The sequence below is a fragment of the Scyliorhinus canicula genome, chromosome 15 (assembly GCF_902713615.1).
Source record: "Scyliorhinus canicula chromosome 15, sScyCan1.1, whole genome shotgun sequence".
NCBI classification, from domain to species: domain Eukaryota; kingdom Metazoa; phylum Chordata; class Chondrichthyes; order Carcharhiniformes; family Scyliorhinidae; genus Scyliorhinus; species Scyliorhinus canicula.
The window spans coordinates 144,879,492-144,899,374 of NC_052160.1; the positions used below are offsets into that span (position 1 = coordinate 144,879,492).

Here is a 19,883-nt window from a genome sequence, read left to right on the forward strand (position 1 = left end):
TCGGCCTTAGTTTTTAACATCAGGCTGGTAACATCCTGCCACCAATCCCCAAACTTCAGTCATCAAATTCCTGCTAAGGCAGCAATCCAAAATTCAATTGGGAAGACAGAAACAACACAAACATTTTTATTAGAGCATTAAAATTGACAACCTATACCCAACTTAACCATGACCCACAAAAGGTAATCAAGTTGAAAAACCAAGAGCTCCAAAATTTGAAAAAAGCGACAGCAGTGAATCCAAATAGACTTCGAACAAACAACATTTCGGAAGGAAAATGAAGTTACTCAAAGCAGAGAATGGGGGATGGTTTAATAACTGGTTAAAAATGCAAGATGTGGAAATAGATTGTTAGTACATACTCCTTTTAATTTAAATAAAATTCTGTTTTCAATTAGAGAGCTAAGATCTAATGTATTTTCCCCATTTGAAATGCATCATACTAAAATATTCTGTAAATTTATGGCTAAATTATTCATAAATTTCACTTCTGTAACTTTGAAAGTGTGGTAAAAATGATGGTGCTATGGAAGGAAAAAGAATAAAGTGATTACCAATATTTTCATTATGAGAAAGGAAACAGAATGCAAAGCCTTACATCATCCATAATTTTGAAAGCATGATCTTGCAAAAGTATGCAAACTTAAAATGTTCATAACGTAACTGGTACCAGACAAAGTCACTCTCCTCAAAGGAGTTTGTACCCAAGAAAGATGAATTCTAAATAGTTAAGATTCAGATGATTTTATTTACATAAATGAGAAAGCAAAAAATGCTCAAACTTTAATCACTGAAAATACACCAGCAATTCAGAGGGCAAAGCAACTAATTCAACAATGCTCATTACATAATTTGCTTTCTATTGGAAATCCCTCGCGTTAGATCTAGTTACAATTACTGGAAATCAAATCAAACCAAAAATTCTTTCTAATACATTTGAAATACATATCATGGCTTTTGCATTTTTTTTAAATAGCAGGATTTAATAGTCTCACTTGTGGAAACATAATGACCTTCATGCCTTGCACAATGTGAAATTTATAGAAAAACCACCAGTTTAATTCAAAATATGCAGGGACTGATTCGCAATAGAACACAACTATCAATTTTGTTGAAGAAACAAATGAATTAGCAGAAATACATATTGTACTGGATTGTTAAAGATGCATCAGGTTGTGAAGTCTCACTGCTGTGCAGATAATATCCAAGTTCACACGGCCAATATCCATCCCTCAATCACCATCACAATAGGCGATTAACTTGTCATCCATTGTAAACTACATTTATTAATGTTGGGATAATATGGATGTTAGTTTTTGATCCTGACACAACGAAAGCAGAAGCAGAGTGAGAGCAGCAATGAGCTCAGCATCAAGAGGGAGACTGTAGGGTAATACGAGATATACAAGTGTGGGCATAAAATGTGTGCAAAAGTGATCATCTTAGTTCACGATTACCTCTCGCCTTTTACTTCTGATGTCTGAACACCACAGATCTTCAGAACAGGAGGATTTGCTTTAATGACGATTGTGTGCCAGTTCAGAAAGTAGACATAATCAGGTGAACAGGACATTTCTATACTGTCATTGATTCAGGCACACAAGCATATGCCATGAAACTCATCTACTCAAATCAAAGATGGCAGTTTCTAAAAGCAGTGAAGTCTGCTAAAAAAGGAAGGAAACGGAAAGCAAAGCAAGCAGGTTTACAGCATCTATTTGGATCAAGGCTGATGAGAAAACTGGTCACACCAAACCCATTCCAGCTTCATTGAGCAGATTCGTATCAGACCTGCACCAACCAGTGCTTTAATGCCACAAAGTTCTGCCTATTACAGTTTAAAACAAAGTTATACACATAACATTCATGTCATGAAGACAGAGCATCATTTAACAGAAAAATCAGATAACTATTTGCAACAGAGCAAAATACAGAGCTTTGTGACAGAGCAGGGCTCTGGAATTGGGTTTGGATTTGTTTCCAGCTAGACCCATCACAAATGCTATGTGCTGAATAAGCCCTGTATGAGCTAGAAACTTTAATTGTTCAATTTGAGAGCACGAGCAAGTACAGGAGTAAAAGCAAACTCTGCATGCAGCTGGTAGAATTATAGCTTGATCATGAATTATTGAGCTTTAATACATGCATAATTCATTTCTAGTTTATGATGGTTTATAATATTGCTTCTCAGAAAACAACTTGAAAATATACATGTTTCAGTCATCCCAGGAATTCTTCGAATACAATACCATATGTAGAGGAAATTCTATTCAATTAATTAATGCGTGGCTGTTGGGAAATATAAACATACATTGTATGCTAATACATCCTCAGCCCTTGATTTTATATCCTCAACCTTATTTGGCAGAGAACAATAAGATGAAACAAAAAGATTCCTGACCGGAATACTTTGGCCGTTTGCGGTCAACAGAAATCTCTGATCCTGTGGGCAGCAGACCCCCGCCCTCGTGTATCCTGGTGGCGTGGAGTGGCATCAATGGGAATTGAATTGAATATGATCCTCGGCCAGCATATGCATATCCACTTGAATATTCAATACTTTTCAATGTATACTAATACATGTGACAATAATAAATCAAATCAAATATTCAACTGTCATCATCAAGTTATAAAACTGCTTTGTAACTTTAAGAGCCATGATCTGAAACTATACAATGCTTATAAAAAAGAGCTAAGGAAATACGCACGGGTTCACTGGGACTCTCCATTCTTAATGTCCCACGTGGCTGAATAGAAGATATATCTTGGAACATGTACATGGAGGTAAATTAACAACTTATCATATTACAGGACGAGAAAAAAATAAGTACCGAGTCCCACATCACATCACTGCAATGCATATTATTCATGCATTCTTGGAGCATAAGCTTGCTGCAAAGCTGGAGTTATTTAAGTGTTGGATTTACAACATTGGGTACGGAAAGATTTTTGTCCTGGATTTTTCCCAACCTGCTGAAAGCATAAAGCACTTGGACACATGAGCAAACAAAAAAACATTGCAATATGATTTTATAAAAGGAAAAGAAAACTATATTACATCATAACATGTTCATATTTTCCAATTCCAAAAACTAAGTGTTAAGGAACAAAGAAATCAAATCAAATAAATTAAGAGGTGTCGACAGGCCACTGAAATAGGTATTCACCAAGCAAATTCAGTATACTACACTCAACTTGCTATTCCTGAAACCAGATAATATTTCTATATATAAACAAAAACACCCTAAAGTCCATGAACGTAATGGTTTCAAATTATTTCCCAAATTACCACTGATAAAGATAAAGGCAGAATATTAGGTGGGACCGATTTGTGTTGTCAATGTACCTGTGTACTTACCCGATATCATTCTAAGTTAGTTTTATAATTAGTATGTTGTATTTGTGTTTATACGCATACTATTTTCTATAGCAGCGTTGAAAAAAACAGCAAAGTGCAGCATGTCAGGGCATAAGCATTAGTTTTTAATTTAATAAAATTAAATTACAGTTGACAATTGATTGATTAAGATTTTGATGTTTTTAAGAATGTGAAAAGCCCTCAATCATTTTCTCGTGGCATGAGGCATTAGAGTTTTAAATGGCAAATTAACTTCCGAAATCAACTAACAGCTGATCTCTAATTTAATAAAATAATCAATGTATATCTCTAATACTTCTTAAATATATCAAGTACACAGATGTGTACAAAAATAGGAGTGTTCTTGGCAGGACAATGCTCCTGAAAATTTAACTTTACTAATTGTGATATTAAAATAGTTATGAAAGGGAAATTATTCCAAGGCCAAATAGGAGTCACATGATCTTATGTTACTTTGGAAAAAGCATTGCCATAATAAATGTCTGCTTCTGTAAACTGGAGATCAAATTTTATTTGAGTTCATTATCTGGGATTCTGCATTACGTGGCATTCACTGTTGAAGATGCAATATTTGTATTAATTTAAAAATTCACAAGTCAGATTTGATGAGAAATAAGTGTTGGTTAATGCAGTAGCGGTTTGTTCAAGAATGTATAATCATATACAAAGTCCACAAAAGTTTGCAGTTATGTATTCAGAAGCAGGTTTTAAAAATGTTTGCAAATTAATCAGTCATATTCCAAAATGACAAATCTCCCATTTTTTTTTTTAAAGCACATCTTCGATTGCCCCCCCCCCCCCCCTTCCCCAACATGAAACCGAGCTTTCAAAATTAGTTCCAATATGCCAGGACCAGATGCAGTCTCATCTATGAAGTTTGTGGTTGCCGATCTAGACTCATCACATTCATAATGCCTTTGCATGATGCTGTTAAATCGGAACACAGGTACGGGATAGAAAATATCAGATGGAGGCAACAGCATCTCTTAGAACTAAGATGCTGTTTGTTTGGCAGGAACAGCATCTTGTAACTCCAAATTTTATTTTTCTTAAATCAGTCTATTCCAGGAGATCCTGTTAAAAGAAAGTGCAAGTTTCAATGCAAAATGTTGATTCTGAGGAGTTGAATTTTACTGATGTGACAGATATTCCCATGCAGGGTGTGGGGGAAAATCTAAACAGCTGGCTTTTAAAGCAGACCAAGGCAGGCCAGCAGCACGGTTTAATTCCCGTAATAGCCTCCCTGAACAGGCCCCGGAATGTGGCAACTAGGGGCATTTCACAGTAACTTAATTTAAAGCCTACTTGTGACAATTAGCGATTTTCATTTCATTTTCATTTCATTTCATTACATCAGTGAATATTTTCAAAACGCCAAATCCAACAAATATTGATTTCAGGCAGTAAGGAAGAAGAATAAATCATGGTGATTTTTTATACATATGAACTAAAGTAGCATTTCACATTTTTCTATCATCTTACACCGACAAATAAGCTTGATTATTCAATGAGCAAATATTTGCAGAGCAAAGAAATTATCTTATAGCCAGATAATAAGCACCGACAAAGCTAACTTCTATACAAACGCTGGATATTTGAAAGTTTATTTCCCGATTCCTAATTTTGAAGGTAACAGACAGTATAGCTTACATTATAAATTTGATTCCTCAAGAGAAGCCAAAGTTAGTTTGGCATGCAACTCCGCCTCAAGTTGAAGCCACACCAAATAGTGAGTGGGTTGTGTGTAATTTGCATTCATACCTGAAGTGTAACAATAATGGAAACTGCTAATTACTGGATCCCTAATACCGTCAACATCAGGGCGGTAATCATCACTGTTGCAGGCTCCACTCCCCCCATCACGCCTGTACTTGCTGATCCAATATCAGCCAGTCTTCTATTGTCTGCAATTGAAAATTCTTATCCTCATGTCATCTTTGATTTCTCTCTATCTCTAGTTCCCCAGAGGTTACTTCCAACTTGGTTCCTTGCAATGTTGCAGTTCAAATTTAACTACTGAACGAGTATTATAGAAACAAAATGTTTCCAGTACTCCCAAGTGTCTAGAACAAGGAATCAGAACAAGGCGCAAATCTTCCAGCCCCAGACCATTGGTGTCCATGTGGAAGTGGATTACATTTATTGTCTTGTTTTAACCTTGGTGTCTGTACGTAATATTACGGTTCTGAAATATATCTGTGATCATCAAGTAAAAAGATGTTAAAGGGTTGAGGGAATGGAATGAGAACAGATCTCTGTATCTGTTAGTGCAGAGACAGCAAAGATGAGTGTGTAAAACCTTGTCAACTGAGACAATGGGCATTGGAATGTGAAAGAGCTGACTCAGGAGCATGAGAGGGAAGGAGATAAGGAAGTTGGACCTGATGGACGGATAGGATAAGAAAACCGTTAGCAGCAGCAGTATTTGTGAACCGTGCTAATGATTATGTCATAGTAACCACCCTACCTCAGGATAATAATTCCATATAAGTACATGTTCTGGATCCTTGCCAAATCATTGGTGTATCTAGGAATTTAAGGGGACCACCTCTAAGCTGTGATTGTATAAAGGGACAGTCCGTACTCTGGGACTTTGGCACTTCTCGAAGGTGGTTCCCCGACTGCTTAGAGATTTGTCCCGGCCGTGAATAAACGAATATTCGTTACTGACGTGTTCGAGTGTTTTACTTCTGGACTGACGAACGGCTATGTGAAAGCGCAATTCACATCCAGACATACACCCGAGTCTAATTCCTGCATAACTACAGAACTGACTCTTCCCCAACCCACCCCTGCCCATTCACACACACTTATACCAGATTACCACCCCATCCACTTCTCTACCCATTGACTAATTCATTCAATCACCCACACACGAACATTCAAACTGGACCTTTAAACTTTGCTGCAACAGAGCTCGTGGAGGGGCTGCACGCTCCACATTTCTGGGAAATCAGAGCTCAAAAGGTGCCAGAAGGAATGCAAAGCAACATGGAGTCGGGACAATCAAATAATGATTACCATGTAGGAGGCATTGAAGGTGATGATTAGGGGGGAGGTTATTGCGTATAAGGCTCATATGGAGAGGAAGGCAAGACAGGAATACCAGGAGCTGGTGGACGATTGTGGACAGGGACAATCCAAGTGATCGCATGTCAGAGCTTTGGACACTCAGGAAGAAGCTGCAAATGTAGTTTGTCCTGTTGTCCAAGGGTCGGGTGGGTAACGGGGTCAGCTGTCATTGGGGGGAGGGAGAGGTCTTCAACACAGCGCCCTTGACTCCAACCAGTGCGATCCTCCACCATCTCAGCACATCCCCAACCCGGCATGAGGCATAAAAAGCCATCTGACAATCAAAGAACATGGCATGAAGAGCAGATGGAGTCCACTCTAAATTACTAAAACATGGTGGAGAAGCAGTATTGACGTGAATATATGGCCTCATCTCCTTTATCTGGAAAGGGAACATGCCAGGAGATGTCAGAGATACCATAATAGTGACCATCTTCAAAGAAAGGGAAAGGTGACACGTCCGACTGCAGTAACTACAGAGGAATTTCCCTGCTGTGGGCCACAGGGAAGGTCATCGCAAGAGCCGTACTTAATCGCCTTCTCCCTGTGGCTGAAGAGCTCCTCCCAGCGTCCCAATGCAGATTCCCCCCACAAAGGGGCTGGTTTAGCTCACTCAGCTAAATCGCTGGCTTTGAAACCATACCAAGCAGGCCAGCAGCACGATTCAATTCCCGTACCAGCCTCCCTGAACAGGAGCCGGAATGTGGCGACTAGGGGCTTTTCACAGTAACTTCATTGAAGCCTACTCGTGACAATAAGCGATTTTCATTTTTCATTTCAGTGGATATGATCTTCGCCATGCAGAACTACAAGTGAAATGCAGGGAACAGCATCAACCCTCTTGCTACATGGCCTTCTTTGATCTCACAAAGACGTTAGAGAGGTCAACCATGAGGGATTTTGGAGCGTCCGCCTCCATTTTGACTGACTCTCAAAGTTTGTCACCATCCTCCACCTGTTCCATAATGACATGGGAGACGTGACTTTGACCAACAATCCACCACAGACTCAGTTCAAGATCAGACTGGGGTCAAATAAAGCGGTGTCATTGTACTGATGCTCTTCTCGATCTTCCTTGCTTTGCTGCAACGTTCCATCTCACTCTCAACAAGCTCCCCACTGGAGTGGAGTTAAACTACAGAATAAAAGGGAATCTGTTCAACCTCAGCGACCTGCAGGCCACATCCAAGGTTGACCCATCCTCTGTCATTGAACTACTGTATGCAAAACCATGTTCGTGTCTGCACACACTCAAAGGCCAAGCTCCAAGCCATCGTCAACACCTTCACTGAGGCATACGAGAGCATGGGCCTTAAACTAAACATCACTTAGACAAAATTCCTTTACCGACATATCCCCACCACACAACTCGGCCTCCTGATTATAAAAATCCATGAAGCAGCCTTGGACAACATGGACCACTTTGCGAACCTTGGGAACCAACTGTCAACAAGGGCAGACATCAGTGACAAGGTTCAACACCGCCTTCAAATGTGGCAGTGCAGCCTGCAGTCGCCTGAGGAAGTGTGTGTTTGAAGATCAAGATCTCGGAGTCAGCACCAAGCTCATGGTTAACAGAGCAGTCGTGTTTCCTCAAAACAAACCCCGTCTCCCCATGGAGCGGAAATTTTCCCTCCCAGACAACATTCAGGTGAATCTCCTCTGAACCCCCGATGCAATCACTTCCTTCTGAAGGTGGCGATCAGAACTGCATTAACCAATGCCGTATAAAGTTGTACCAAGATCTCCCTGCTTCAATAATAATAATAATCGCTTATTGTCACAAGTAGGCTTCAATGCAATTACTGTGAAAAGCCCCTATTCTATGCCCTGGCTAATGAAGGCAAACATTCCATATGTCTTATTCCCCACCCTAACTATCTGTCTGCCACCTTCAGGGATCTATGGACTTGTAATCTCAATACTCCGAGGGGCCTAGCCTTCATTCTGTATATCCTACCCTTATTAGACCTCCCAAAATGCAAAATCTCACACATATCAGCATTAAATTCTATCTGCCATTGTTCTGCCCAATTTACCAGGTGATCAATATCAGTCTGGAGCCTAGGACTATCCTCCTCACTGTGAACAACACTCCCAATTTTAGTGTCTTCTGCAAACTTACTATTTATACCTTCTACATTCACATGCAAGTCATTAAGGTATTTTAAAAACAGCAAGGGTCACAGCACCAATCCCTGTGGGACACTGTCAGTCACAGGCTTCCAATCACAAAAGTAACCCTCCATCCCCCTATGCCTCCTATTAACAAGCCAATTTGCCAACTTAGAAGAATAGAATAGAATCATAGCTGCACTACAGTGCAGAAGGAGCCATTCAGCCCATCAAGTCTGCACCGACCCTCTGAAAGGATACCATACATAGGGTCAGGCCCCCACCCTATCCTCTTAACCCAGTAACACCACCTAACCTAACCTTTTGTACACCATGGGGGAATTGATCATGGCCAATCCACATAACCTGCACATCTTTGGACTGTGGGAGGAAAGCGGAACACCCGGAGGAAATCCACGCAGAAACGGGGAGAACGTGCAGACTCCACATAGATAGTGACCCAAGGCCAGAATTGAATCTGAGTCCCTGTAGATGTGGGGCAGCAGTGCTAACCACTGTGCCACCCCTAAAATTAAAGTTAAAATTGAACTTGGTTTGGACCAGCCTTTCCATGTGGGACCTTGTCAAAGGCCTTACTGAAGTCCATGTAAACCACGTCAACTGCGCTATCCTCATCAATATGTTTAGTTGCTCGGGCCAACATTCCAAGCATGGAAGCATTGACCACACTCGACCAGCTCGGCTGGGTGTATCACATCGTCTGCATGCCTGACACGAGATTACTGAAACAGTCACTCTGCTTGGAGGGTCAACACGACAAATGAGCCCCAGAAGGGCAGAGGAAACACTTCAAGGAAAGCCTCCTTGAGAAAGTGCAACATTCCCAGGGAAGCCTGGGAATCCCTTGCCCAAGAACACCCAAAATAGAGGAACAGTGTCCAGGAAGGAACACTTCAACTTTCATCGCTGAGAGCAAGCTGAAGCCAAGCGTTGACAGCGAAATAAGCAGGTGGCAACCTGCAGTCGCCATCAACCTCCCCTCAGCCACCCTCTGCCCTGCCTGTGACAGAGACTGCTGCTCACACACTGAACTCCTGACAACTCATTTTTACTGTAGCAGCAAGTCATCCTCGAGCCCGAGGGACGGCCAAAGAAGATTTGTTTCAGAGAGCCAGCCAGTAACCATATTTTGAAGATGCACAAAGTGACAAGCTTTTATCGAAGTTTTCCATTTTGAACATATGCAGCAGAATTAATATTAGACACTGACAGAAAAGAGTCAATAAAGTGGCAAAAGGGTTACATTTTGTAGACACGAAATGCATGTGGATATATTTTTTAATGAGTTAGATAGATAAAAGATGCTTTCCGATATAAAAGATTAGATTTTCTAGAACCAATGAATTACAAGTGCAGTCAATGTTTTGTACATAAACACAAACGGCAACTTGAACACATTGGTAATGTGTCCTGGTTTTCAATGTCTGGGCCATTTTATTTTAAATAATTCCACAAGATGCGTGGCATCCATCTGAAGAGGCAGGTGTGGACTAAGAATCCTCTGAAATTACCCTGACAAAGCTCCAACATAGAGTCTACATTCTACATACATTAGGTATACATCTTGAGCTTTAGCCCAGAAACTAGAGTACGACCAACTGAACCACAGAAGTGCACAGGCAAATTCTTAATTTTCCTATGGTAGTTAATCATAAAAATTGTATTACACTTACTTCATCAGAGTCATCGTGGTACTCCAATTTTTTGGCAGCTGTAGTGGTGTCCAGTTCATCTGCTGTGTTAGCCTCTGCATGCTGCTGGAGGACAGAGTACCGGTGCACCAAGAATCTGAAAGATTGATTCAAAGCCATTTTAAGGCATTATAGTTGGCAAGTTTATTAGGCACACATTCCTATTTTATGGAAAGGGACAAAACTGGGCCCTGGGTGCAAGTTCTAAATTGGTCACGGTGAATTTTGATGGAATTAGACAGGAGCTTGCAAAGGTAGATTGGAGTAGCTTCTTTGATGGCAAAGGGACCTCCGGCAAGTGGGAGGCCTTGAAAAGTGAAATAGCTGGAGTTCAGGGGCTATATGTTCCTGTTAGGGTGAAGGGCAAGGCAGGCAGGAGTAGGGAACCCTGGATGACAAAAAATATTGAGGTTTTGGCCAGGAAAAAGAAGCATAGCTCGGGTAAAAGCAGCTGGAATCAGGGGATTCCCTGGAGGTGTACAGGGGATACAGGAGTATACTCAAGAAGGAAATTAGGGAAAAATGGGGCATGAAGTAGCTTTGGCTGAGAGGATTAAAGTGACTCTAAAGGGATCTTTAAGTATATTAAAGGAAAAATAATAACTAGAGAGAGAATAGGACCTCTCAAGGACCAAAGTGGACACATATGTGTGGAACCGCATGAGATGGGAGAGGTTCTCCATGAATATTTCTCCTCTGTGTTTACCATGGAGAAAGACAGAGAATCATATCATATACAATTGACAGTGCAGGAGGCCATTTGGCCCATCGAGTCTGCACCTGCCCTTGGAAAGAGCAGCCTACTTAAGCCCACTCCACCCTACCCCTGTAACCCCACCTAACCTTTTCTATTGAGACACCAAGGGCGATTTAGCATGGCCAATCCACCTAACCTGTACATCTTTATATTGTGGGAGGAAACCCACACAGACACAGGGAAAACGTGCACCCAAGCCAGGAATCAAACCTGGGACCCTGGAGCTGTGAAGCAACTGTGCTACCGTACTTGGGAAGCTGGGGAAGTTAGTGGCGATATATTGGGGACATATATTGCATTACAGTAGAGGTGGTGATGGACGTATTAAAATGTATGATGGAGGGCAGCACGGTAGCACAGTGGATAGCACTGTTTTTTCACAGCGCCATGGTCCCAGGTTTGATTCCCTGCTGGATCAGTGTCTGTGCGGAGTCTGCACGTTCTCCCAGTGTCTGCGTGGGTTTCCTCCGGGTGCTCCGGTTTCCTCCCACAGTCCAAAGATGTGCAGGTTAGGTGGATTGGCCGTGCTAAATTGCCCATGGTGTCCAAAAAGGCTAGGAAGAGTTACTGGGTTACGAGGATAGGGTGGAAGTGATGGCTTAAGTGGGTCGGTGCAGACTCGATGGGCCGAATGGCCTCCTTCTGCAATGTATGTTCTATGCTCATAAATCTCAGATTCTATGTCCTTCGTTCAAAACACAGTATTTGCATTTTTCAAAACTGAGGAATTGGTCCCGAGGAAAAGTCATTTGACCAAAATCGTCACCGTTTCTCTCCACAGATGCTGCCTGAGTTATCCCAGCAGTTTTTCTTTATATTTCAGATTTCCAGCATATGCAGTATTTTGCTTTTGGAATTAGTCAAGACTTGACTTAGCAATTAAATAAATACATTATAATGGCTTGTTAGTTAAGTTAAATAATTTTCACAAAATTATCAGTCCCATCTAATCTCAAGAGCCCGAATGAATTCAAGACAGAGGGCGCGTTTCTACCCCCAAAATTCGAAGTTAATTTGTGGTGGGTTTTTCAGGGAGTTTCCCGCCAGCTCTGCCGACGATTTCCCCACCCGCTGTTCAATGACACTGAGTCACTTCTTTGGGCCCTGGGGAGTTTCTCAGTGGTTTTGCACTGGGGAGCTGAACTCAGAGATCGGGCCGCCATTTTAAAAGGGTGCCCCAATCTCTCAGTGAGCTTGTGGGTCGCCCATACCCCCCACTCATGGGCAATGTCACCCGCACACACATGGACACTGCCCCACACCCTCCAAGTGAGGACACCCCGCTTCCTGCGGTACCCCCTCTTCAGCTCCCTCCTCCCCCCCCCCCCCAAGCCTCTTTACTGCACCCACTTCCTGTTAAGAATCCTACCCATCACCCACCCAACCTCCCGAAGACCCCTACGTATCTGCCCTGCAATCCCCCACCCTTCAACCCCATCCTCAGTTCATGGGTATGGCCCCCTCGCCCTTGGCATTCAGGGACCCAGGCAGTACCAGGGTGCCAGCTGGGCAGTGCCAAGGTGCCACGTTCCACAGGGAGGGCCAGGGATCCACCCTGCACTTACCCTGACCACCCAGGGGTCTCCAATGGCCCGGGCTTACGACCTACTTCCACAAGCGTCATTCGGTCCCACTGATTTGGGGTGGGGGTTCCGACTCTGACATCTTGTGGGACTTTGGAGAATCCCGGGAGGCGCGGAGCCTGTCGGGAGGCTCGCTGCAGGCTTCCCTGGCATTCCTTGGAATCATTGTGCTCTCGATGGAGCGCAACGTGGCCTGTGAATCAAACCCAGAGTTGCAATTCAATTATTGATTGCTGAGTATATTTGTTATTTACGGTTTGGCCTTGAATTTGCTATAAACACATAAAGGATAATTTTCTGAATTTACACAAAAATCACAGAAATCCCATTCCCGAATTTCTCAAATACTCAGCAGCAGGCGCGCTCACCCGCAACACAGTGGGAAAATTGCACCTATTCTAAGTTTTTCCTTTCAATTAAAAGCTCCCTGAATTCTCTCCTGAATTCTCTCCTGCTACGGCTCTATCACAATTAGCATCAACTGGAATGAATATACAACATTAGGAAAAAGTTTTTAAAATTATATATTTAACCTCGAAACCCAAAAATGTAGAATTTTCTCAGAAGTAAATTAAATGCACTTGCCTTCCACCACACACATATTTCTTGATAAAAATCATTCCGACGATTAACAGCATCAGTAATAATGCTATTATAGTGGCAATTATTGGCACAGAGCTGGTTCTGTGTGTATTAGACTGAAAACAAAGGAAGACTTTTTTTAAAGTCTAAATATTATATGAACCTAATAATTTTGAACAGAAGGTACAATTAATGACAAAGTAAGGATAATGCTGGAACTTCCGGTGCGACAATCAGACTGCCTCTCTCCTCATGGCTTCTCAAATGCAAATCCAGCCATTCCCATCTTACCCAGCTTTCTCACTCAGGACAGACAAGGTTGGTGTAGCACAACATGTTCCCATGGCACGCCAGAAGCAGGGAGGACCTGGGCAGCCCCCTCTCTCCTCTTTCCCCACCCCACCATGTTTTTAAAAAAAAAACAGCATTAGTTACCTCGGGGGTGGGGGGGGCATCTAAAGTTTGCTATTTAAATTGCATTTTCGAATGGTTCCCAGTACAGGACAATTACCCATTGGAAGTCTGAACTTCCCTGACAATTGCTGTGCAATTCTATCCTGGAAATCTCCAGGGTGATGGTTCCCTCAAGGCTCGGAATTACAGGCCAATGTGTCAGATCTGTTCCCTGCCTTGAAGATGGTCTCACCAAAATAAGCAATATCGCCAGAAAAATATGATGTGGAGATGCCGGCGTTGGACTGGGGTGAGCACAGTAAGAAGTCTTACAACACCAGTTTAATGTCCAACATGTTTGTTTCAAATCACTAGCTTTCGGAGCACTGCTCCTTCCTCAGGTGAATGAAGAGGTAGGTTCCAGAAACATATATATATATAGACAAAGTCAAAGATGCAAGACGATACTTTGAATGTGAGCATTTGCAGGTGATTAATTCTTTACAGATCCAGAGATAGGGGCAACCCCAGGTTAAAGGTGTGAATTGTCTCAAGCCAGGACAGTGGTAGGATTTCGCAAGCCCAGGCCAGATGGTGGGGGGGGGGGGGGGGGGGGGGTGAATGTAATGCGAGATGAATCCAAGGACCCGGTTGAGGCCGCACTCATGTGTGCGGAACTTGGCTATAAATTTCCGCAATGGGTTCTTCTGCACACTTCGACCAAGATTTAATTTTACACTTGCTTGCTAGTTTAACATTTTACCCTAGAAAACTTCAGAAATTCTGCACCGTATTTACTTGCCTCTGTGAAATCAACATTTCCTCCACCTGCAGTACAATAAATACCATCGCACTTACCAGTTCTTCAGGGGCCAACAAGTTACTAACACATTTTTTGCTAATGTCTTTCACGGTGCGATTCACTTGTATCCCTCCATAACATCGGTCTCCTGGAATTTTTCGGTACCTATGAAATGAAAAAAAATGAAAATTGCTTATTGTCACAAGGGGGCTTCAAATGAAGTTACTGTGAAAAGCCCCTAGTCGCCACATTCCGGCACCTGTTTGGAGAGGCTGATACGGGAATTGAACCTGCGCTGTTGGCCTGCCTTAAAAGCCAGCTATTTAGCCCCGTTCTAAACCAGCCCCTCATTAGGAATCTGGTAATATATCAATCATTAAAAAAAAAGCTTCACATTTAAAAAGATTTTTTATATGAAAAAGAATGTGCATGAAACACCACACCAGCTGGTCTTCAACCCAGTCAAACATCTGAGGCCAGAATAGTTACTGTTGTTGTAAAATAAATAGTAAATACCATTTGACAACATAAATTTAGCAATTGTCAGCAAGTTACTGGTACTCAGTCAAGAGTGCCGTGCCTAAAGAGAAGCAACAGCCCATTTTCTCAAATCTTCCAGGTTTAACTTTATGAATTGAAGCTTACGATTGAATTTAAAGATCTCAAAAGAAAATCAGAAAAGTTCAGCGGTTTTGAGAGAGAGCAGGGAGTGGAAAAAAGAACAAAAGAGGGGATCATTTAATCTCTCCGGTCTTCCACCTCATCACTAACCTTCCCCATTGTTCTTTTTTCCCTATCCTCCCCACTTTCCCAAGGTGAAAACCTAGCAAGTTTCTAACTTTTTCCAGTTCTGTTGAAAGGTCATCATCCTGAAAGATGAAATGTTTCTTTCTCCACAGATGTTATCTGACTTGCTGAGTATTTCCAGCATTGACAGTATTTTGTTTGTGTGGGGTACTGCAAGTGTTGCTCAGCTTTCCAGTTAAGGGAACCACTGCTGTAAAAAGGCTTTTCAAAAACGTATTTTTGTTGTAATCAAAGCCCGATATAAATAAATCCTCATCAAAATCGAACATTTGACCAATCAGGTGCACTGTGGTTACTGGAAAACAAGGAAATCTTGTGGCATAGTCGCAGCACCCATGTTCCAGAGAACAGGAATAGTCCGTATAGAGGAGGGTCTGTGACTCAGTCCCTAGGAATGCTACAGGGAGAGTCACATGGATACGTAACAAATGGAACTGATGTTTAAGTTGCTTCTCACTACTGAGGAGTGCGATGTGCAATCACATTATACTGTGTGCACCTAAAGGTCACTAGGCGAAAACTCTATGCTGACAATCTCAGTGGTAGTTACTTGTTGGCTCTGGGTTACAAGGTCCTTGGCGATCGAGATACTTTCTTTACTCTCTTTTTACACAGAAAATGCTGGAAAAACTCAGTATTTGTGGAGAGAGCAATAATGATTGAGTCCATCGGACTTCTTCAGAGCTCTGAAGAATCATATAGACTTGAAACTTCAACTCATTTACCTCTCCACAGATGGTGCCGGATCTGTTGAGTTTTCCCGTACTTACCGTGTATTTTTGTCACAAGATAGTGGAAACGATTGTAATTCACATCAACCTCTTTTAATTTGCATTTACTCTTAAATCCGAAGACAAATTTTACAATTTGCACGGAATATCAGCTCATGCCAAGAGATGCTAACAGTCTTAAAGTCAATATTTTGTTCAGTTTGATTGAATCACATTCATTACCCATTTGTCTGCAAAATTTCTTTTCTTCCTTGTAAGCAGAACTCCAGATCATGTCCTTGCAGATCAGCTTGTTCGACACATTCGGAGCGATTTTCTTTTCTATAGTAACCAAAATCACTGAGGGAAAAATAAGCACGTTTATAAACAACAAGGTCAGTCCCAGTCAGTACAACAAATGCAACGTGACAAAATAGTCAAGAACTTGGCTCCCATTTTGAAAAAGCAAATAATTGATCTTTCCGTCCAAGGTTTATATTGCATGAAACCAGCACAGTAGCCTTGTGGATAGCACAATTGCTTCACAGCTCCAGGGTCCCATGTTTGATTCCGGCTTGGGTCACTGTCTGTGTGGAGTCTGCACATCCTCCCCGTGTGCGCGTGGGTTTCCTCCGGGTGCTCTGGTTTCCTCCCACAGTCCAAAGATGTGCAGGTTAGGTGGATTGGCCATGATAAATTGCCCTTAGTGTCGAAAATTGCCCTTAGTGTTGGGTGGGGTTACTGGGTTATGGGGATACGGTGGAGGTGTTGACCTTGGGTAGGGTGCTCTTTATAAGAGCCGGTGCAGACTCGATGGGCTGAATGGCCTCCTTCTGCACTGTAAATTCTATGATAACACCGATCAGTAAGGGATGTTATTCTAAATCGCCAAAAGCAAGCCTGAAGAAAACCTATTGAAATTTTCAAATAGAAACAATACATTCTTATTAAATTAACTGAATGAAGTAAGATTTAAAAATAAATCAGGTTAAGAATGGCCAGGCAAATGAACCAAAGAAGGATTGTGGTCATGCAGAGTAAAACTGTGGTTTAGGACCTGGCAGGTGAACCTTTCCTGTTCTGCATTTACTTATCCTGACACATAGTTTGGCAAACCTACATACTTCAAAATAAGCCAACCAAGTTGGATTGACAGATTTGCATCATGAATCATTGGAAAAACAGCAATGGCATACCATAAATAATCATCCAAAGTACACAGACAGACATTGGGCTGTTTGTTCACAATGTAGTCGTGCCCATTCCGACAGAGGGAGGATTTTCTCAAACGCCGGAATTTCTCTTTGTAACCCAACATACAGCCGTCATTAGGATCATTAACATTACTTGAATGAGCAAGCCACTGGATGTAATCATCGTCAGCACCTGGGGAAATCAGCATTAAAAACTTTTTTAAGTGCATGTTTATCTTAAAAATCAGTAACTAGATTTCAAAGAAATACATCCATTTCCTGCACTTGAGTGGTTACAGAATGGAAGCCTGACAATTAAAAGCTCATGCAATTCAAGTGTTGGTTTAGTGGCAATACTCTCACACAGGTCAAGTGCTCATGGGTACAAGTCCCATTGTCGAATTCCAGTACATAATCTAGACGAACACTTCAATTGTGCATCGTCTTTAGTCTCATCTCTCAATGTTTTGTAGCTACCTGGGGTGGCCACGTCCCGATTCCAAAATGGATACTTGCAAAGAGTGGAGGGAAAAATGGACTGCACTAGAAAAACAAGCAGGTGCAAGGTTTCCTGTGGATTGGAACTTGCAGAACCCAGACAGAACTGAAACTACAAGCCATTAGCTATCTCCGGGGACAAAAAGAAACATTGAAACAATCGGTACCAGGACAGACTCCCCGGCGCCAGTGAAGGCTAAAACAAAGGTAGGCCAACGGTTACCTAGAGCCCGCCCAACGATCAGGGAACAACCCCGTTATTGGAGAGAATCAATACAAACGATTGGGACATGGTCCAATTAATTGGGACCAAGTCCATGTCCGCCCAGAAGGGCGCAAAACCCTAGGGGTTATAAAACAGAGTTCCTAAGGTCAGTTCGCTCTCTTACTCCTCTTCGTCACCTTCACCTTGGCCTTTGGCTCTCAGCGAAGAGAGGCCCGCCAAGCACCAGCCAAGGAAGTCTAAGGTCAACGCACGCTATGAGATAGACGCTTCTAGCTACTATTCTATACCAGTTCGAAGCCAACAGAACCGGACAACGGCCATTGTTCCTCTGACTGAGTGGGCGCCCGAAGCGAAGTATAGGCTTTTAGTAGTAGTTATAGTTTAGTGAGTAGAGTTAGTGCATGAGTAATAATTGACTGTGTGTGTAAATAAATGTGCATTGATTTCAAACTTACTAACTGGTGTATTGAGTCATTGATCAGTATTCGGTTTTGAACCCTGTGGTGGTATCAGAAAGATACCTGGCGACTCTTGAGCAAAGGTCATTAAAACAGAGCAAATTAAGGGAAAGCATAACGAGCAACAGTTTCACCTGCCTGGTGAGTGGTCACAAGAGGCTGAATTCTCTGCCTACGAACTGCAATCGGGCGGAGAATCAGGCATCCGACCAAAATAGAGGTCTGCACCCGGACGCCAAGCTCCGGTCCCTCACTGGTGGCAATAACAAAGTATGTGGCTCGTGGCAGCGGCATGCAAAGCCGGCATTTGCATGCACTTGGCGCGTTTGAACAAGTATGCTCTGGGGTGCCTCGATTCACCGCCCCTCTCGGGCGGATGTCTCGTGAGTATGAATTTCTACAATCGTGTATTTACAAACACGGACTGGGTGTCATGGCTGGGGAGGGGAACGTGGAGAGGCTAAAACACTGAAAAATCATTGACAACTGCCGGGCTTGTGGGGGATGACTGCCCGATCTTGGGGCAGTAGCGGGTAGTGACTTGGTGCCAAGTCCATGATGCCGCCAACGGGAACCCGAACCACACGCAATTCAGTCCCGAAGTCAACACTTGGACGCAATTCTCCATCCTCGTTGCGCTCTTGCTCAAGCGTAACGGGGCTGGTGAAGGGTGGGAGAGGCCAAACACGAGATCTATGCCGGGCGCAAGCAGTTTCCGATGCAAGCGGCCCACTCCCGTAGGCTAAATCGGAATCTCTTAGTGTGGCGAGAAACCAATTATCACCACTTAAGCCCCATTCCCATCCAATTAACGAGAGCCACCCCATATCCAATGGCCTCCTGTCATTCAGCTGCCTCCCCAGCAAGTGCTCACGCTGGCGCCGATTAGTACTCCTTTTGAAAAACATGAACATGGCGGAAGGGCTTCTGTGGGGAGCCGATGAGGTGAGTAGTCATCTTTGTTCACAGGCAAAGAGACCAGGGGTGGTGGGATTGCCATCCCAGTCAATACTAAACAGCAATAGCAAACAAACCTAAAATCAGTTTGGGCACAAATTGACTTTAAGAAAACAATATAATTAAGTCAAATTCTGTAAAACTATGAGATGATTCTTTAACTGCTGATTTTCAACCTCATTAAATCCAAACTCACAATCTCTTGTGAGGAGTTCTTCAAAGTCAATCGTGACAGATATCCAATGCTGTGTAAATATCAGGTCCACATATCCCCAGATACTGATGTTCATCGATTTAGCACCTGGTTCGGACGCAAGGCCAGTAAATATGATGGGTTTGTCGATGAATTGATACGAGTACCAGCACTGACCTTCATCAATAGAAAACCTACAATCAAATCAAATTATTGAACGTGTAAATTAAGGTGTTCTCAACATTTTAAAAATCAAAAATTAATATCACAACCAAGTCCTTCCCCTTATTTAGAACATAGAACAGTACAGCACAGAACAGGCCCTTCGGCCCTCGATGTTGTGCCGAGCAATGATCACCCCACTCAAACCCAAGTATCCACCCCATACCCGTAACCCAACAACTCCCCCCCCTTAACCTTACTATTAGGACACTACGGGCAATTTA

At 42.5% G+C, this 19,883-nt stretch overlaps 1 protein-coding gene across 1 annotated transcript in view; it reads right to left on the reverse strand.

Moving 5' to 3' along the window:
• Window positions 1-728: 728 nt before the first annotated feature.
• LOC119977998 (sortilin-like) overlaps window positions 729-19,883 on the reverse strand; it is a 76,168-nt gene continuing 57,013 nt past the window's right edge. The window contains exons 14-20 of the mRNA XM_038819284.1: window positions 19,441-19,631; window positions 17,109-17,298; window positions 16,156-16,272; window positions 14,452-14,560; window positions 13,204-13,316; window positions 10,261-10,375; window positions 729-4,453 (exon numbers count right to left, since the gene is read on the reverse strand). Of these exons, the coding sequence (XP_038675212.1) occupies window positions 4,439-4,453; window positions 10,261-10,375; window positions 13,204-13,316; window positions 14,452-14,560; window positions 16,156-16,272; window positions 17,109-17,298; window positions 19,441-19,631 (850 nt within the window). The 3' untranslated portion in view covers window positions 729-4,438. The remainder of the gene's footprint in view (window positions 4,454-10,260; window positions 10,376-13,203; window positions 13,317-14,451; window positions 14,561-16,155; window positions 16,273-17,108; window positions 17,299-19,440; window positions 19,632-19,883) is intronic.